Source organism: Thunnus maccoyii, chromosome 12, assembly GCF_910596095.1.
Source record: "Thunnus maccoyii chromosome 12, fThuMac1.1, whole genome shotgun sequence".
NCBI lineage: Eukaryota > Metazoa > Chordata > Actinopteri > Scombriformes > Scombridae > Thunnus > Thunnus maccoyii.
The window spans coordinates 8,191,641-8,213,009 of record NC_056544.1 but is presented as its reverse complement, the minus strand read 5'-3'; the positions used below and the strand labels follow the sequence as shown (position 1 = coordinate 8,213,009).

At 39.5% G+C, this 21,369-nt stretch overlaps 2 protein-coding genes across 2 annotated transcripts in view; one reads left to right on the top strand and one right to left on the bottom strand.

The window, feature by feature from the left end:
* The window catches only part of LOC121909026 (probable G-protein coupled receptor 158), a 71,132-nt gene extending 70,822 nt beyond the window's left edge, over nt 1-310 (bottom strand). Inside the window, exon 1 of the mRNA XM_042429383.1 lies at nt 59-310. Within this exon, the coding sequence (XP_042285317.1) occupies nt 59-92 (34 nt within the window). The 5' untranslated portion in view covers nt 93-310. The remainder of the gene's footprint in view (nt 1-58) is intronic.
* Nucleotides 311-6,589: 6,279 nt separating this feature from the next.
* Nucleotides 6,590-16,689, top strand: dis3l2 (DIS3 like 3'-5' exoribonuclease 2). Its single transcript, XM_042428820.1, has 21 exons — nt 6,590-6,711; nt 7,411-8,204; nt 8,308-8,438; nt 8,773-8,826; nt 8,990-9,091; nt 9,271-9,454; nt 9,687-9,751; nt 10,056-10,285; nt 10,384-10,557; nt 10,821-10,900; nt 11,366-11,478; nt 11,691-11,798; nt 12,018-12,251; nt 12,757-12,836; nt 13,001-13,184; nt 13,463-13,549; nt 13,824-13,971; nt 14,274-14,404; nt 15,159-15,263; nt 15,714-15,818; nt 16,305-16,689. The coding sequence occupies exons 2-21, from the start codon at nt 7,436-7,438 to the stop codon at nt 16,404-16,406; spliced, it is 3,186 nt and encodes a 1,061-aa protein (XP_042284754.1). The 5' UTR covers nt 6,590-6,711; nt 7,411-7,435; the 3' UTR covers nt 16,407-16,689.
* Nucleotides 16,690-21,369: the final 4,680 nt, after the last annotated feature.

The window sequence follows — 21,369 nt, the reverse complement described above, 5'->3', positions numbered from 1 at the left end:
GAGATTAGAGACACTTTGAGGCGCACACACCAGAGGATGTCCTGAATTTCATACTCACGATCAAGCTGAAAACGATGAAGGCATCCGTGCATCTTTTGTACGCGCCAGGTAGAACACAGACTTTCCGTCTCTTCTTACGTTTGTACAATATCAAACAGCCGCCCAGACACCCCTCAAGCACCCTAACTCACATAAAGAAAAACATTGATTCCTCATCAATCTGCAATCCAGTCATATGAAGCGACGTTATTGCCGAGCACTCAGCTCTCTTTGTACTCTTCCTCGGAGAAATCCATGTGAGAAGAGTAGGATGACGAGGAACGGGGCAAATTGTTCTTGAAGTTCTGTCCCTCCCAATAAAACCCTAATAGGCCACCTGAAGTGTCGCCCACTACGGTGTGTGGTTGTTTCTCACTGCCTGTCTGCCGGAGGTGGGCGGAGCATGGGAACGACAGGAGCTGTCCGGTGCTGAAAGTAGCGCCTGTAGGAAGAAAAGCGAGGCTGCTGCTGTTGGTGGTGATGTAGAGATGTCAGTGATAAGGATGGAGGAGCAGTTTGGCAATTAGATTGAATCTAAAATTAGAACAGAATAGCGTGGATGCGCGAGAGACCAACAGGATACAATTGCAGTATGTGTACAGTATGTGTTAAACATGCGTTTCTGTGTACTCTTATGGTTAAAAATGTATTGACACAGGAACATTATACCCATATGCGATTGTTTGTCATCTTCCTCCAAATCCTTCATTCAAAAATGTGTTTTTGTTCATTCAGTTGGATGTTTGAGCTTCACTGTGCAGATTGATGTATGTGCAGAGTTTGACACTAGAAGCTGTTTTCACATTCATCTGGGAAAGTTTCTCTGTGTTCACCTTGAATCTGAGTTTAAGGCTTATACTTACAGCATGATTTGTGACATCAAAATTAATTTGGAGCCGATCATATGCAACTTACACAATTGTGATGTGGAAACCTGAAGCCTCCAGTGCACAAATACTGAGAATGGACTTTTCAGTCAAGTATAGGAGACATCTTGTGCCAAGCAATTAAACTTTTAAACATTACAGATTTATAGATTCTGGATTTTTCAAGGAGGGGAAAAGAATATAAGTAAATTTAAAAATTTGTAATGTAATTTAACTTTTTTTTTTTTTTTTTTTTTTGAGGAAAAACCATGTCATAAACACATTATCATTCAAGGTTAGAGAAGGGAGCTTGTAACAAGAAAGTTGCCTCAGAATCCTCAGACCAGCAGGATAAATCTCGGTGGGATAAGTGAAAAAGTAGTGCTTGACTTTTCCTCATCACCACCACTGAGGTGCCCTTGAGCAAGGCCCTTAATCTCAAACTGCTCTAGTGGAGCCGCTCAGTGGCCGGCAGATCAGACTGTGGCTTCCAGGCATGAATGTGTGTAAGTGTTTGAATGTGATCAGGGTGTTCCTGCAAAAGAGAAGCTTCCTCCCAGTGAAACTCCCTGAATAACTGTGGTCAAAAAAACAGAGTATTTTTATATTTATGTCCTTATTTTTTATATGTCTGAGGAGGATTTTTAAACAATTGTCATAATCAAGGCTGAGATATCTTGACTTTTAGTCTCAAGTATAGGTGATAGGCCAAAAATACTGAATCCTATATTTCTCATAATACATCTCTTTAGTGCCTCCCTGCCTGTAGATGCCCATGTCTTTCATACTCCATGCCAGTTGGTGATGGAGTCTTCCTATTAAAAAAAAAAAAAAGTAGTCTCCACACGTAAGCCAAAATAAGCTTGATGACATCATCAAGGTTGATAAATGGATTGCACTTATGTTGCACTTTTGTATCGGACAAAGCGCTTCACAGTTTGCCTCCCTTTCACTCATTCACACACACACTCACACACACAATGGAGCAGCCATGCAGGGCACTGCCTCCCATCACTTCAGAGTCACTTTGACATGTGGACAAAAGCAGCCAGGGAGTGAACCACCAACCCTGCAATTTATGGACAACCTGTTTACCTCCTGGGCCACAGCAGCTTTCCAGGGTTACTTGGAATACACAGAACATATAATACAACTATTTTTTCAGGCTAAGCAGGACTGACCTTGATGAGGAAACTGAACCTGATGTGCAAAATATGGGAACTGCACCTTTAATATGCTACTATAACAGCCTAGTGAGGTCAGGTACTGATAAGCGGTGATGAGGCCCAAAGGTGTTTGATGGGTTTCCTTCACACCAAAACTGAAAATCAGTTTCTCTTTGTGTACAGGGACATCATCATGTTGAAAACAGGGAAAGACCGTTCCAAAACTTTTCCTTAATTGGAATCAAGAGGCCGAGTCCAAACATGAAAACCAGTCCCAGACCAAAAGTACACAAAAGTATGTGGACAGGGAAGAGAACAGATCAGAATAGAAGAGTGTGTATGGTGGAAAGACTAACAAGAGACATTTATATAGTATATTACACTATTAGATATACTACATACATTTCTATGTATAGCCAGAAGTATGTGGACACAGGAAAATTACGCTCGTGTGTTGTTAAGTATCTCATTCCAAAACCATGGTCATTAATTTAATACAGCCTCCATTCGTCTGGGAAGGCTTTCAACAAGATTTGGAACCTCTCTCTATGAAAATCAGAATCTATGAATATGCAAACATTTCTTCTTTCAAAAGTTTAACTACTAGATACAAGATGGCCTCTATTTCACAAAAAAGTTTATTATCAGTTTATGTGTACCAGAGGTTTCTCGTTTTCACATCACACTTGTGTAAGTTGCATACTGGACCATGATGGTTATGTGTGATGTCACAAAATCCTGTTCGTACGAATGTAAAAACAGCCTCCCAGTGTCAAATTCTACACATACATCATTCTGCACAGTGAAGCTCAAACATCCAACTGAAGTAACAATAAGTAAAACACATTTTTGAGTGGAGGGGAGCTTTAAATAGTCCCAGGAGGGCCAAAAATGAAAAACAACCCCAGTCAGAAGGTACACGAAATGTGTAGACAGGGGTGTCCACATACCTTTGGCCATATAGTGTATATGTTATATACAAAGACACAGTTAAACAGACAAAATTAAAACATAGAAATGAATATGGGTACATGTAGACAGGACAGATTCAATGAGATGGACTGTCATGTGGCTCTCTTACTCTTTAAAAAACACATTTGAAAAACATGACAGCATGGTTTTTGTAGTTCTGTGCGTCGTCTCCGTCTGCTCTGACACTCTCCAGGGCTCTTCAGAAGTCAGCCCCAGACTGTAAATGGGCGTTGCAGAATGCAGCTCGCCCGGGGTGAGTTGCAGGCCGTTGCCATGGCAGTGGAAGGTGACGACTGTAGAGATCTCCCCATGCTTCCCATTGCTCACTGCAGCCAGTAAGGAAGAAGGTAACCTGTCTGGCCCTGCAGCATCTGCAACTAGACCTGTATAACTCTCACACACATTCACACTCACACCCTACATCAACTTCATACTTGAACCTCCCATTGCATGTCTGCAGCCTCCAGGCTCCATCAGAAAAAGGTGTGTGTGTGTATGTCTGTCTGTGGCGGAGAGGGTGAAATAGGCGGAGGAAAAGAGAACGCAGCAGAGAGGGAGCATCAGAGGGAAAGAGACGAGAGACTGTACGAAGTGACTGCTCCTGCCCCCTCTATTTCATCTTCTTTTACAAGCTGCACTGCCTCCCCTGGCCTGATGAATATTTGATAGTCATTTGCTGCTTCATCTGCATGCTTTACAACTTGGGTCATACGACCGCAACAGCGGTAAAGGCTGCTGTACCAGCCGTTCTTTCACCCACGCTCTCTGTTCTCCCAGAGGTTCCTTTAGATTTCTTCAGAAGAGAGCAAGGGAAGGAAAAAAAAGGGTATTTCCTCTGCTGTTTTTTTCTCACATACAGGTGCCTGCTGTGCTACCATGCAGTGAGCTGCATTTAGATAACAAAAAAGTAAAACTGGAAGGCGCTGTCAGCACGAGGGTAACCAGGGCTCACCTGGTGTTTTACTCCAAAAAGGTTTACAATGTTGTGCTTTTAATGGAAAATCTTCTGTCAAACACCAACACTGGAAAAGAAACACCACTTTATTTATATTTGTATTAATTTTTTTATTCCTCATCGCTAAAACATACAGATCATTGACAAGAAGCTAATTTTCCCAGGATTATATTGAGTGGTCTGTCTTGTATATTGTAATGATATAAGATTAAAACACATATTGGCGTGAATTTATGTCATCTGTATAGATTCATCATCCTTTCACAGATGCAGTTTACTGTCATAACAGCAGCCTCTGATATTAAAAGCTTTCAACTACAGCTCCCCATCTGTGCTAATATAGAGGCTGTGAACATCAAAGCTCGATAAGGATGGGAAATATTTTTACACTTTATGCTGTACAGCCGCCTAAGTAGAGAGAAGGTTATATAGTTACCAAGTTTGTGCTGAGTTTGATGTGGAGATGGTTATGACTACTATTTTGTAGACAGTGTTGTGTTAGGGAAGTAATCCAAGCTCTGTTGCTCACCAGAGCAAACTCTGAGTCAAATCGATCAGGTGTGTGATAGTGTAGATTAGAAACAGGCCACTTTAACTTCATATATGCACCTCCCTTACCCTCAGTAGAATCAGTCACACTGTTAATGGCCAGTGGCATGACTGCCAGATCGATTGCAGCTGCCTGATGAAGATGATAACGGCTGTTGAAAATTGTTCATTTCCCAAAGGAAAAGTCAACCAAAGGACGGAGAGTTTGTCAACCAAACCTAAGATGCTGGTACAAAAATCGATTTGATCCACAAGTACCAACACAATCTTCCCAGTGAATGGTGTGAGTGTGTAGTGCTACAGTATCTTACCAATTGATGGCAATACAAAAGGTGGTTCTTTAACTAAGGACATGTTGCCCTGTTCATCAAAGTAAAATGTGCAGCTGGTACATCCTGGATAGGTTGCCAATCTGTCACAAACAGACAAACACACTGAAATTCACCTTCTGTGTCTCATGTTGCTATTATTACATCCCTTCTCCTGCTAGGATCCCTCTGGGTTGAGTACCTCATCTGGCCTCAGTACACTGATAAAGTGTATACAGTATAAGTTCTAATATGCTTAAATACTGTCTGTGTCTAATAGTGTAACAGGAAGCTAGATTTTAATTAATTCATATAATTAATCCAATTACAGCATTATCGTATCATCTCTGTTTGACAAACAATACAGAACAGGTGGGTTTTAATTAAAGACCAGATGTTTCCACAGACAGTCTGAGTGGTTTTGTTGTGTCAGAAAACACTAGGAATGTGTACACGGTGATGGTGAGCAGTATGTTAGGTAGCTGTTTGTGAAAGCAGCTGGCAGGGGGGTTACAGGGGTGACGCAAACGTTTATCTTTTTTTTTTTAATTTAGCCTTTCCAGACTCTTGCTGTTGTGAATTTAATGGAATATGACAGTTATGAGCTATAGCAGGAAATACTAAATACTGTGTGCTTCTTAAATACCGCTAAGCTCTTAAATTACCTAATCACACACAAAAAGAAGGCATCTGTGAGTGTGTGTGCTTGACTGTGTGTGTAAGAGTGTTGTAATAAAGTCTGGGCTTCTATCAAAGTGAGAAATGACAACCTCGTCTACATTATACCCACAGATATCTGAAAGCCCCATCTGACAGCACACATACAAATAGCCTGGAGGAGTGGTGTATATGTGTAATGTGTGTGTCTGTGTGTGTGTGTGCTTGGAGGAGCTTTCATGAGCTGTCTTGTACTATGCAAGTGATGCAAGCGTCAACAGACAGGTGTGAAATCAGCTTGTCAGTAAAGAGAAGAGTCTTCAACAAATATGGGCAATAGCTAAGAAATACATACAATATTCATCTGTTAAAATTGCACATGCTGCCCACCCACACACACACACAAGCACACATCTGTCTATATAAATAGGTTTACTTTCCTCCTATATTTTTTCATCAGCATGTTTACACAACTGGCAAACATAGCATGTGTATGTTCATGTACAATCAAATAAATCAAATATTCAGTCTTTGCTGCCCTCTAGAGGTTGCTTGTGGTTCCAACCAGGTTCTCTCAGTGTGTTTCTATAGAAAAATCACGGAGCTGCTTTAAAAAAAAGTGAATACTGAAATGATGACAGCACCTTTGGAAATTTGACTGGGTTTCAGTTGGGTGTAATATCTCACACAAAAAATATATAAGCACACAGAGTCACTCACCAATTCAGTGTCAAGGGATCAGTGTCATTTCACGATATTTCTTCAAGGTTTGATGCTGTAATTCCAACTTTGTGGGACAGTCGACCTTATTTGCTCATATTGAGTCTAATTTACAGAATCACTATTTTCTTCCAGTGCTCCTCATGTGCTCCTGGTGTCTTATCATAAAATCACACAAAAATGCGGTATTTTATGTTGTAGTAGGTAAACTGAGAAAGAGGGCAAAACAGGACAGGAATACACATTTGTATTGTAGTATATATATTACCACAGATGTTTTGACAATACAGACCGTAGCCTGAATGATAGACTTTGCGGTCTACATTGGGGGCGCTCGGCTAATTCCGATATTTCCGACAGCACAGGAAGGTTACATGAACGTTACCATTCATGACGACGGAGGAAGTGAATGTATCAGCCAGTTAGCATTTTGCTCTGAACAACAGCCAAGTTATACAACTTACACCGTACTCAATAAGGTAACGTTATTGTTGTAAACATTTAGTAAGTAAGTTATCAAGTTTGACAATGCGTCCGTCCATGTTCGAGGTGCTTATTTTGCTCAGGGTCGTGGTCTGTCTGACCAACCTTCGTTAACGTTAGACCAACACCTGCCATTGAAAGTAGCTAACGTTATTGCTATGTTGGTAATGCTAACAACTGCTAGCTGCTAATGTTAGCTCGGATATGTTTTAAATGGCATTGTCAGTTTGCTGAGACGTTAAAACCGAAAACAGTAGAATGATACAGCAGCACACTAGTTGTTTTCTCTTTTGATTATCATTCCGAAGAATGTAACTGAAGCTAATATTAATTTGGTTAACGTTACTTAACTAACGTTAAAGGCATTTCTTAGAGCGGTGGCAGTGTGTTTGTAACGTTTAGGTTACATACGTAACAGTTAGGTAACTAGGTTACGTGATGTAAAACCAGCAAACTACTTACCACAGTTAGCTAATAAGTCAAGAGTTCCTATCATATTCTCTGATTTCACTGGCAGCTGGTAACTAACTAGATTAACATCTCATCTTTACTTTGAGTAATACAAATTCCAAAAAGTGTTGCTTGTAGACTGTATAACTGTTTGTTGCCAGCAAATCCACTGTGACTTGAAGTGCTCTTTGATGACTCATTCTTGAATTGTAGATTAAAACAGTGTATGCTTTTTGCCTTTTCAGAGACCGCATCTTCAAGGATTGCCAGATGGATTCTCCTCGGCAATCTAAGAAGCCTAACCTAAACAGAGAGCCGAAGCGCAGCCAGAATCAGTCAGGCACTCCTCCTCAGAAAGATGCCTACGCCAGGCTTCTCAGTCAGCACCGCAGCGCCAAGTTCAGTATGTATTTAGAACAATATGCAAAGGAGTCGTCACTTCAAAGGGATGGACCTGGGCCGAGCACAGTGCTCAAGGCTCAGAGTGACAAGCTGAATATACCACAGCGAAAAAGGGACCAACTGCCAAATGACTTCTCTGATTCAAGTGACTTTTCCCCCTCATCCATGAAAAGTAAAGGAGAGGAGAGCTCCCTGTCTTTGTACATGGAAAAACTAAGCAGTCGCAATGCACAGCAGGACTGTGAAAGGAAGATGGGTGTGTCTGACAGGCAGCGACGGGGACAGAGAAGGGACACCACCACCAGCCAAGATGGAGACATTGAGTCGGGTGAGGAGCTCAGTTCTTTAAAACCAAATGACTCGAAGAAACACCAGAGGCAGCAGAAGAAAAACAAAGACGCCAACAGAGATGTCGCCTCAAAGGAAACTGACCCAGTCATTGGACAGTGCCCCCTGTCCCCAAACAAAGCCAGTACAAATAGACAGGAACAAGAGAAGACGAAGAAGTCAAAGAAAAAGAATCCCAAGCATCCTGAGGAGGAGAAGGGCAGAGATGGGATGTTAATATCTGGGGTTGATGCTCACATGTCAAGGCCCAAGTCCCCTCATGGTAAAGACAAACTGCAACAACCCAGAGGTAAATTGTACATTAGTCTTATGGTTGTCTGTATATGGTTGACTATGATCATGCATTTTTATACTCTTTGATGTATTAAATCACTGACGTAAATTGTTTTCAGCTTCAAGTGCCAATTCTCCTGCTGACAAGAGTAAGAACAAAGGAGGCAGAGGATCAAAGAAGCAAGTGTTTGAAGCCTACATGACCTCCGAGGAAGTTTCCCATGGCCTTAAAAGAGGAGAACTCATTCAGGTATAAATGTAAAAAAAAAACAGCAAAATTTGAGCTGAGTATGGATGAAATTACACAAGGTGGTCAAATGACGTGGACATACAAGTTGTATTGGTGTTGTGTAGTGGTTAAACATAATTTGATTTAGAAATTTTAGCACAAAACAAATTCTGGAGGCTGTGTGGCCCAGTGCAGTTTCCCACTTTGCCAGTTGATAACTCAGCTTTGATGCCACTAAGTTTAATGTCAAGTTCCCTCCTAAACAAAACACCTAGTATGGTAGCAATTCCTGTTGAAGCCGTGAAGGCCTCAGTAAGCCAATGGGCTAATTTCTGAATTCTTATTTTCTCTTCAGGGACAATTACGAATCAACCCCAAGAAGTACCATGAAGCTTTCATTCCATCTCCTGTAAGTTGGTGTAGCTTGCTTTCAAGCATTTTTGTCCTTCCAACCAATCCATTAAGAATTTGTCACATAATGTCAGTTGAGATCTGTAAACATGCTAACATCTACCTTGAAATGTTTACATCAAAGCCACACAAAAAACAAGCGATCTCTTTCATGTTTGCAGGATGACACGAGGGATATATTTCTGGATGGGATTGTAGCTCGCAACAGAGCACTAAATGGAGACGTAGTAGTGGTGCGAGTCCTACCTCGGGAGCAGTGGAAGGTAAACTACGCTTAGCTATCTATGTATAGTACACAGTACTGTTAGTTTCAAGCCCTGTGTCCTTAACTTTGGTAACAGCTTTCAGAAGTTATATTATTGTAAAAGGCTATTTTTCCACAGGACAGTAAAATACACCAGTAGACTGTATCAGTAGGAAATAGATGTTCTTGTCTGTCTAGGTTGTGAGGTCTGATACTGACTGCGAGGGTGCCAGTGAGTCAGACACGCAGAAAGAAAACATGATACAAAAAGCACAGAACAAGACAGAGCGCCCCCCGAGGCTTGAAGTTGCTGTGGAAGACCGGTGTAGCGACCAGGATGAGCTCATCACCAGAGTTCAGAATGTCACCCTCACTCACCCAGGTACTGTGATCTAGTAGTGACTATCGCAGCCATTTCAAATCATAATCAATATAGGAAACGTGGCCATAAACTATAAATGTTTCTGCTCGTATTGGGCATTGTTCAATATACTTGGTGTTCAAGTATTAATTTACTGTTTTGAAGAGTGTGTCAGTGTACAGAAGGTCTCCAGAACAAAGTGAAGTAGTAACAATAAATAAAGTAAATTTTTCCTCTCATCCGGTGGCAATAGGGGAACCTCTGGAAGACCCCTCAACTCCACAGTCCAATGGGGAAATACTCCAAAAGACCGCTAAAGTGAGCTCCCTACACACATGTTATTCTGTATTTTCTTTATCAACACTTCTGTTACATTTTTCCACATTTCCCAAATTAAAATAACACTAATGCAAGGTTTGTCCTGCTCAGTGTGAGACTACAATAAGGGAATGACAAAAAAGGTCCCACATGCATATTTATTTAATGTTCACCCACATCCATTGAACACCTAACCTCTTCACTCTAACAAAGTCTCTTAAGTAGGTAGTAAAAAAAAACCCTTAAGCCTTAGATTTCAAATCATAGCCATACTTCCCCCCCATCTTCCATCTCTGTCTACCAGGTGGTGTACATTGTTGAGAAGAAACACTCAAGAGCTGTGACAGGCTTCCTGAAATTTCTACCAGACAAGCCTTTCGCCATGTTCTCCCCTGTGGACCACCGTGTGCCACGGATCAACATTCCCCTGACTGACTGTCCCGAAGACTTTTCTTCCCGCCCAGGTGACTACACCAGCACCTTGTTCATCTGCCGTATCACCAACTGGGCAGCCGACAGCAACTTTGCAGAAGGGTGAGTATTATATCTGAAGCATGATACGGGGAATTATTTAAACAGTGTAACTGTTCTCATCTTGGCTTGACAACAATCCTTAATCTTCTTTCCATCAGTCAACTGGCTAAGACACTGGGTCAGGCCGGGGAAATCGAACCAGAGACAGAGGGCATCCTGACAGAGTACGATGTTGATTTTTCTGAGTTCCCAGATGAGGTGTTAGACTGCTTACCGAAGAACCTGCCCTGGACCATCCCACCTGAGGAGATGAGCAAGAGGAAAGACCTTAGGTGGGACTTGTAGGCTTATACATGCCTGCATATCCTTTTTTTTTTTCCTGACAGATCTGTAGTTCCTGTTAAATCTTTAGGTGGTGTTATGCTGTATGAGTTAAAGTCCCAAGGAATGATATGACGTGTGTAGACCTAGAGTATTAACATATGATACTAATGATTCCCTGATACCTAAAGGTAATTGTGTGTTTATCAGCCTTCTGATTATTGAATTAAATGTGCTATATGAAGACTTCATCATTCATCATCATCGTTTTTAGGAGGGAGTGTATCTTCACAATCGATCCTGCTACTGCCAGAGATTTGGACGATGCCCTGTCCTGTAAACAGCTTCCAGATGGTAAACCACTCGTGTCTAGTGAAGATGATGACTTCTGATTATAGATGACTGACAATTAGAATTGTGTCTTTTTTTATGTTTGTTTGTTTTTTTCTTTCTTTTTTGGTCGTAGACTGTCTTCTAGGGCTGAACAATTTTGAAAAAATATCTAATTGCAAATATTTTGACTGACAAGCAATTGCGATATGATTTGTAATATTAGAGGGAATGATCATTTTTACATCATTATTCATATTTTCATTGCAAAACATATTGATATGATTATGATGTACCATAATCATAGATATTTTCGTAAATGCAGCATGACAATATGAAATTTAAAATAGTATTTTGACACATTTCGCAACATTTCACAAATATCGCACCTCCTGCAATTTAAAAATTGCAGAAGGCCGTATTGCAGTTTCGGTTAAATTTCAATTAATTGTTCAGCCCTACAGTCTTCACAGTATATTTTTAATACAGGTAACTTTGAGGTGGGGGTCCACATTGCTGATGTGAGTTATTTTGTGGAGGAGGGCAACGCGCTGGACGTCATTGCCAGCCAACGAGCAACGAGTGTGTACCTTGTTCAGAAAGTGAGTGCTCCCGGATACCAGTTTTTTTCAATAACCGGTTACTTCACATGGTATCATAATTGAAACTACTAATTGATTTGTTATATTATTTTGCTTTTTAAACAGTAGTCTGAAATAATTTTACAGTACGTCACTGTTGCTTTCTCTGTTGTTGCTTAATTTTTAATTTTCTTCAAATTTTCAACATGTTCATGTGTTTTGTCACTGTCCAGGTGATCCCCATGTTGCCAAGGCTGCTGTGTGAAGAGCTGTGCAGTCTGAACCCTATGGCCGACAGACTCACCTTCTCTGTCATTTGGAAAATCACACCAGAGGGGAAGGTATGTTCATACACCTGGAGCACCTGTTACAGCTGCACTCAAATAATAATTTAATGTAGGTTCAAAGGTGAAGTGCAGTGAAGGGTCTGATGGTTAATTAATTAACCTAATTTTCCTCTTGATGCTCTTTATGCCATAGTGATGATATTTAGTGGGTTTTTAAATGTGTTCGTCCTCTTGATCCACCTCAATGGTTCCATTTCACCTGCCTACCCCCAGATTCTGAGCGAGTGGTTTGGCCGCTCAGTGATCCGTTCCTGCGTGAAGTTGAGTTACGACCATGCTCAGAGCATGATTGAGGCCCCTGAGAAGATGTTCTCTGCTGAAGAGCTGCCACCCGTGGACCCCAAGTACCCCATTGATGAGATTCACCAGGCTGTACTCAACCTGCACTCTATTGCTAAGAACCTCAGAGCTCAGCGCTTTTCTGGAGGAGCTCTCAGACTAGACCAGGTTAGTCCTCCTTACTTTGCCTTGTTTGCTTCTTTTGTGCTATCTATCCTATGTTTTTCTTTTCTAAATCAAGCACAATGACGTGTGACAGCAAGATATCCATACACTCTTGCTCTAACTTATTAAAGGTTTCAGTCACAGTCATATTTTTTAGGTTTGGAAAATGCATAAGTCTGCCCATATATAAGTCTGGGATACATTCAACCAAAAAGGGATACGTTCAACCAAACTTCTGACTGTTGTCTTGGAGATTTGTTATTTAGACCCTGATCAGTCTGGGATCCAGGTTTCAACTTTCTACTCAGGTTCCTTTTATTTCAAAATAATAATTCACAGTCAGAAAAGATAATTAGCTGTCGGCTGGCAGAGAGTGATAATTGAAGCTGGCTAACCATCATATTACCCTGGAGTGGTTTAGGAATATATGGAAACAAGGCCCTGACTCTTACACTGTGTTTAGCTTGTTGCCATAACTTCTGTACATTTGATGTTTTCTTTGTTTCAGTTGAAACTGTCTTTTACCTTGGACAAAGAGACCATGATGCCTCAAGGCTGCTACGTTTACCAGTACAGAGACAGTAACAAGTTAGTATCAAACCTCAGATGTATTTCTGTGTCTATCCCATCTACATCTCTTCCACAATGCACATTTATTTGACTTGACAGATGTATAATTTTAAGTAAAATGTGTATGTCTCTGGAGTACTTGAATATTAGCCCTCCTTTGTACTTAATTCCTTGTCCTCTAGGTTGGTTGAGGAGTTCATGCTACTGGCTAACATCGCCACAGCCAACCACATTTACCGCCGCTTCCCTGATCTGGCCCTGCTCAGACGCCACCCTCCACCCAAGACCAAGATGGTGGATGAGCTGCAGGAGCTGTGTGACCAGTTGGGCATTGACATTGACCTGTCCTCTGCAGGAGCATTGCATGTCAGTACTCATTATACAGATATAGCACAGTGTTTAATCTCTCAGAAAAATGTTTTGTCTTCTAGCACACTAGTTCCAGATTTTAAATAACTTTACTGCTGTAAAAGACTTGAGTTATTTTGTTTTGTGGGTATTTCCCTCTCTCTGGATTATCACAAAGGTTCTGAACCTCAATAAGTAATTGATAAAGATTTTCAGTCTGTTGTTTTACTGAAAGTGATGCAAAAGAAAATCTCATTAATAATTGACATTTCTTTACTTTTTTTCCAAACATGCAGAGGAGTATCAATATCACTCTTGGTAATGATGAGTATTCCACTGCCAGAAAAGAAGTCCTCACCCACATGTGCTCCAGACCCATGCAGGTAAGAGCTCAGTATCCACTGCCAAAAGGCAATTTCCATCTTCAGAGTAAAATATACTACATTTATGTTTTTCTGTTGGAACCTTTTTGAAGAATGAGAATTACTACAAAATGAGGAAAATATGACTAATAGTTGTTGCAATAAAAGGACAATGTGACACCTGTTAAAAACAGAATATATACTGAATATGTATGTGTGTGTGTGTGTGTGTGTGTGTATGTATATATATAATATATGATCAGATTCTGTATTTAATCTTAATGGTATTTCCTAGATGGCGTTGTACTTCTGCACAGGTGTACTAAGAGATGAGCAGCTTTTTAAACACTACGCCCTCAATGTTCCTCTCTACACTCACTTTACATCACCCATCAGACGCTACCCTGACATCATTGTGCACCGGCTGCTGGCATCCTCACTGAGTATGTACCTTCACTACTGAAAGGCTCCTCTGACACAAAAACAAATGCATACATTTAAACAAATAACAAATCTTCTTTTGTTTTGAACACTGCTTAGTTGTATTGCAGGATATCTGCTTGATGAAAAAAAGATTGCAGAAAAAAACAAAGCATCCTCAGATCTCACACTGTTGATGTGGTGTTTGTCCTTTGCTTATGTGTCTGCACTTCTGCCTCTGTCTGATTCTGTTGTGTGTGTCAGTGTAAATATGTGTGAATGATCATTTTTCTTCATTCTTTGTCCACTAAATGTGCACATGCAGACTGTGGGTCTAGGTTAGGGCTGTCAACAGAACAAGTCCAAAAACAGGCATCACACTGTAACGACAAGAAGACTGTGTCCAAAAGAGTCCAGGAGCTCAGCTCTGAGCTGTTCTTTGGAGTGTTTGTAAAGGTGGGTATCAACATCCTGACCAATGAAAAAACATTTCATTGCTTTCCTGTAAAAACCACTTATCTCCAAAATATGACAACAAGCAGCTGTTTTCAGCTTTGTGACAATGCATTTTTCAGATAACCAAATGGCTTATATGTTAAGAGGTGAGATAGTCTTCTGAACCCAACTAGTTCACACGTAATTCAAGAGATACTTTGACAACCACACTTTGCTGTTAAAGCTGTAAACAAGTATATTTTTATCTTTTTGATGCAGTGATCATGAGTTAAACAAAACACTTGAGAGTACAATGAATCAAACAGCAGGTACAAATATTAGGAAAACCTCACAGTACAACTCCTTACTGTTTAACAGCAGCACAAACTACAGTCTCAAATATCTACCTCTTTTATAGAAATCCTTGTGAATGTAGGATTTATTGCAGGACTGTTGTCAGACTGCATTAACTTGTGTACCTAATAAATTGGCAACTGAATATGAAAGGTAGTTCACAAATATTGAATAACTTTTTTATTTTTACTTTTTTGTAAAAAAAAAAAAAAAAAAAAATTAGATGTAAGACAATATTTTATATTTTCATTGACTAACATTTATTTACTCTTTTTGTCGTGATTACACCAAAAATGCACTTTCCTTCTCAGTGTAATAATGTCAGCTGACTTTGGGTGGTCATGAAGATCTAGAGCTTATCTAGTACATGATAGTGCTCAGTATCCAGCACTGCTGTAATTTCTTGGTCTGTGCTCAATAGGAGTGTGGCCCTCTGGACTCTGAGGCCATGGTGATGGGGGTGCTGGATCAGTCATTTGATGTGCTGGTTCTCCGCTACGGAGTGCAGAAACGCATCTACTGCAAGGTCAGCTGCAATACTCTCCATTTACAGAGAACTGTTTCAGTCTTCACGCATACATTTGTGCACACACTATGGAGTATAATTATGTAAGGATTTAGTTTTTCATCTGCAGAACACTCAAATTTATACAAGTCCTCTCATACATTATGTAGTGTAGTTTTATTTAGCACTGAATGTCAGTATAATTATCACTACATTGCCCTTGGTATTGCCTCTTTAAATCTTAAAAGCGTTATTGTCCTTAATTGTTTGCTTTATTGATTACTTATGCAGTGAACATATTTGGACAAAGGCTTTTGACTGAATAGATGGCTTTGCATTCAGTTTTGAAAAAGCTTGATCAAGAGAGAGAAAGGACACAGAACAAAACAGTCCAACAAGTGAACATCACAGTAGCAGGTCAAGTGACAGTTTGATTTGAAACAGTTTGAAACCATTTGCTTTCACCTTCAGTCTGTCACGGGCCTGGACTCATTCCACCATCGTAAGGTGGGGAAGAAATCAGAGCTGACTCTGGTCTGGACACCAGAGGACCCAGAGAGAGGTCCAGTAGAGCAGGTGAGAACCACAGCCACTGAAAATGCTTTTGTTATTGTCTGTCCTGTCAGTAGGTAGTGAAAAGTTATTGAATATAAATAAAAATCGACAAATTGATTTAAGGTTTCATAGTTTTTATGTAATTCCTCACTGGATGATAATATGAAGAATTTGAATTTGATTTAAAGAAACTTGATCACTGGTACAACAGTAATATGTGGTAATTATGAGCAACAGAGAATATCAACCTACTCATAATTTTAGCACATCATCATCATCTCAGGTATTGTGGTCTTTACGTAGCCTTTTCCAATGCATTATTAATTTGAGATCAATCTGAAAGTGAACAGTATATAGATTAAAAAAACAGAAGAAAACAAGATTATTAACTTGTTCCCTGAAGAGTTAGACAAGCTAGCTGGAGTAATGCTTAGAAAATGTCTTTGACCCAGCAGTTTGACAAAGGGTGTTAATTTCAATGTTCATCATTTGTCGATTCCTCCACAGGTCATTTCCATCTTCACATTAGTGGAGGTGCAGCTCAAAGCGGACAGTGCGCCCATGAAATACAGTGCAGTGCTCAAGAGGCCTGATGAGAATGGATCATAAACAATTACATATGCCCTTGAGCACACAAAAGCTTATATGGAAGATTGGAATTGCACATTTTCTTTTTGATTGATAAGACTAGACACAGGGCTGTGCGATATGACCCAAATCTCATACCCCCATACAGGTCGTTTCATATCCAGATAATAATACATATTACAGTATAGCACGTTTTCGGTAAATTCAATTAATGGATAGTTTATATGACCAGATGGAAAGGCCTATTTCTTATTTCATTTTGAATGATATACTTGACAAATAAAAGGTTCTTACTCGTATTTGATTATTTTTCTCCTTTTATTTAGAACCTTTGCGCAAATTTTCAATTAAACATGAAACAAAATCTAAAATATCAATGTATAAAATATAAAAAGGTCAATAGAAAACACTTTTAAACTATAGTTGCAAACAAAATAAATATAGGCCTAAAATTTGAATATGGTCAAAAATAACACAACCAAACATAATACTCTTTAACAGTAGAACTGTTTGAATTATAGCAGCAAACAAAAATAAATACAGGCCTAACATGCATATTGGTATATAAAATACAAAATGTAAAGATGGAACTCTTTCAAGTTTAAACTATAGCAGCAAAATAAGGCTCACACTATAAATATATAAAATATAATAAGTAAACAAAACACTCCTTCAAGTTTGAATTATAGCATTATATGAAAACAACTAATGCCACAAACAAAGTAGATATTTGGCAACAATGCTACAAAATGTTTGCTTTGTGTTGCTGAATCTCAGGGAGTTGGTTTTACAGGTTGAGAACCACAAATACAAGCTGGTCAACTCTTTCTGGTTCAAGTGATGACCTCTGACATGTCACAATGTCCCCACTTGTACTGAATGCCCGACAAACGGTCAACAAGAGAAGCCATGTCAAGCAGTGGTCTGGTCATCATACTTCTCATTTAAGTAGTTTAGAATTCCCTCTTTGATGGTCATGGTTAGCTGAGTGACGTCATCCTGAGACTTGAGTACCGCGGTATTAAAAACATGGAGGACCATTTTCAAGTAGGAAACATTTCTGTACTACTCCCCAGACAAGGCATCTGTAAACTCCATATGAGGACTCAATGCCTTGTTCATGGAATCCAGTCATGTCTTTGCAGATGCAAGTTGCAATGGCAGCCATTACCTCCTACCATCTTCATGATTCTTTGCCATATGGTGTGCCACGGCAAAAGCCTCTTGCAACATCTGAGTCTAGGGTTTGTTTTGAGCACTCAACTGTACTTTTGTGGCTCTCATCCGTAGACTCTCTCGTACAGTTTGACATGATTTTGTGTAAGTGGTAAAAGAGGTTGGTGGTGTTTGAATCTGTTGTGGGGATCGATCTGCAGCATAATTAGCAAAGTATGGTTTTCTGGTCCATGTCAGACTTTTCATACCCAACTCACGTCCATGTGACAGAAGCAACGTCTCTTTTAGGTACAAGCTCCTCATTTTGTCTTGGCTGGTCAGAGTCCTTCTCCTGTTCAGAATTATCCCGTTTTGTGTCACGTTCACTCTCCTCCATGTTCGTTTGAGTTTCTTTCATGCAAATTTCCTGCCAGCATCGATTGCTGTATGGAAGAACGCAAAGCGTTGTCTAAATGATGAAAAGTATTGCCGTAAAGAGTGATTTGCGACGCAACAAACTAAACAATAGAGCATAATATGAAACGATAGACATTTTTCTATCAACACACAATATATATTGTCATATCGCACAGCCCTAAATAGACATGTAAATTAAATTGTAGTTTAGAAGCAGTATTATTGTGGTAAGCATGGAAATCACTGATCAGGTCAGAGACAGATTTCAATTAAAATTCCCACTGATTTGTAGGCCCATTCCAATGGTCTTACATGTTTTAGCCCACTTACTTCAAATCATATACATGAAACTGCTAATCCATCACAGGTATAAGGTCTCTGCAAGTTTGCTTTCTTGGAAAATGGTTTACTGTAATCTAAAACATATATGATTTATAGTAGGTGGTTTGAAACATGAACTCATTAATGGGCAGACTTTTTATGTAGTGTGGATTTCAAAGTGAATTTTGTCCCAGATCTGACTGTGAAAGAACCAAAGCAGCAATGAGTTTTATTTTGCTGTTGATTTATTGACCTATTTAGGTCAGTTTTGATGTGATATAATTATTGTACACAGTCTAATGTGTGAAAACTGAATTTGTAACTATTTTCAGTTAAATATCCGTTTCTAGATGGAAGAGGCTCATATTTGTGTTTGCAAGGCAATATTACTGAATGTTACTTTTTTATTTCGCCATCTTTGACTTGCTATGGTTGCTGTAATAGAATTAGTTTTGACCACAGTCAAGCTACATGGGTCAAACAGTAAAAATGTAGCAGTAATAGTAGTCTCGCAGAGCCAGACCTATCTCCACACTTTGTTTTAGCGCTGTGCCAATGCAGGAGAAAGATCTGGCTGAACACATTATCATTCTGCTTCAGGGTTAAAAAATATTCTGGCTTGTATGTATTTCTTAACAATTGTCTTGGGCAGCGCCAAGCCCAGGATGCAGCGATGTTGCCCTTTGGGGGGGGGGGGGGCTTGTTTTGGTGGAGCATTTGCATGTGGGAATGCGAGCCCTGGCATTAAAATGGCTAAATCCCAACAAAAGAAAACGCCACATAAAAAGACATATGTCAATTATGTGATACGACTGTTACCGATTTAAAAAAAAAAAAAAAAAAAAAAGAAAGAAAAAAAAGACAAACATAATTTGATCATCAGTGCCCTAGAGGTGAAGCCTGCCAATACTTGAGCTCTGGAGGAGCTCACTGGACTCTTTAAAACCAGACAATTGAATAGCTGTATAGATCTCATGGAGAACGTTATTCAACAACCATTAACAACTATTCACTGAAAGAGCCAAGCAGGGCTGCCTTATTGTAGAATCCAAATCTTCATCAAAACTTGCCATTTTCAGCATGTAGGATGCTAGCTCGGAGGTTGTTGTTGTTTTACGTAGGAATGGGGATTTTGAAAACGGTAACATGCAGATAGCAGAAGGGGAGGAGAATTCCAGCTGAAATAGTCGGTCGATGGCAGGCTTAGTCTACATCCTATGAGTCAGACTACAAAAAACGTTTATTACATCAGATTTACAGAACCAGTATAGCAGCATTAGCACAGAAACAAACAGCTACCACGTGTCAACCACTAGTTTTTATATTGTAATATGTATGTTTTTATAGTGTTTTAGTCAGTTTGCCTGTTGTGTTGGACCTTCATATCACAGTCATGAAGTACAGCTCGCAGGACTTGTCATTTGATTAAATCTGTCTAATAGATCTAATAGAACTAACCTATTGTTTTGGTCTGAACTAAGGTACATGTTTTATGTGTGCAAGTCAGACCAAAGCTTAATAATTTATCAACTGTTGTTTTTAGGAAAAGAAATAGGAATGACTTGAATGTGAATTGCTGCTGAAACTAGTTGGTGGCCTTGAGATCTTAAAGGATTTTATGTTTTCTCTTGTGCTTTGGAGTGCTCCCAACTGTTTGTGTGTGTGGGGTTTTTTTTTGTGTTTTTTTTAATACTCAGACTTGGTTTGTGCAGCATAAATATGTTATGGACCTCAATATCAACTGTGAATTTCAGCCTTAATTTAATCATGTAAACAAAAGACTAAATTTAATTGCACATTTTAAAAAACCTCCCGTTGCTTAAACCAAGTCTATGTGCCTCTTTAGTTCTCACTTATCCTGACTTAAGTTGAACAGTGCCATTTAGTGACATACAATTAGCTGCAATGTCTACACAAATGTTTAGAAAAAACATTTTTTGAAAGACCACCAGCTAATGTTTTAAGTTGTTTTCCATGAACTGACAATTTGTGACATGAACGTTAAACCTGCAGTGTGGAACTTTAACCTATAAATTAATGTCTGTTACATTCAAGCCCTTGCCAGACAAATTCACACAATGCTGATTAAGCCTATCACCACCAGATAAGTCTCTCGGTATTTCACAGTATACCAGAGTTTTTAATCTGGTGTCGAGTTCGACATTCCAGTGCTGGCCGGATGAACGCGTGAAAGCAGATGTCTGCCAGCCAAGTCAGCTAATTTCTAGTTAGCTCTCTGCTAACTTGAAGGGGGATGAGAACATTTAATCGTGTGGCTCCTCTAGACTTTCCAAATGTTATTGGACTGAATGGATCGAATTCTGATAGTGAATCGAGTCATTTCGTGGGGGGTTGTGTGACACTCAAAACAATTTATCCACCGTTTTACAGCCGCAACAGTAGCGACGGAGAAGGCTACAGCAGAGCCTATGACGTAAGCATGTCAACAGTGTTTTTGTAATTACTCTCACTGCCAGAAGGGGGAGACAAAAGTCCCACACTCCAGCTTTAAATGTATTTTTAAAACACAGTGGATACTAGTGCTAAATAACTATACTGACTTAGGATGTGTTTCTGTGATTTAAGTTTAAAAAAAAAAACTGAAAACCTGTGAATTTTGTTAAGTCAAAGGAAAACAGAAGTATGACATGCGTATTTCTTTTGCAACGTTTCATTGTTACATGTAACTTTGGTTCTGTTCAGTATTCGAAGTGCATTTGTACTCTGTTACTACCATACTGGGCAATATACAGCTGTTTTTGTCTCTGGGTAAATAAAAACATACATTGAAATCCATTGAAAAATGTATTGTTTTTTTTCCTGAACACTGGTTTTGACACTGATTTTGTTGATGATGGCAGGGTTGATGAAGATGAGGGGAACATCAATTTTAATTAAAAAGAAATTGCTGGGTAATTGCCGTTGTTTGTGGTTTCCTGTTACCCCTAATGAACTACACCATGGTACTGCCCTCCGGTGTTTAGATTATACAATGAATAAACACAGATAATCACTGTGTGTTTTTATACCAGGGAGTGTCTAATTATTTAATCATAAACCCACTCCTAAAGCATGTCACAGATAGTGAGAT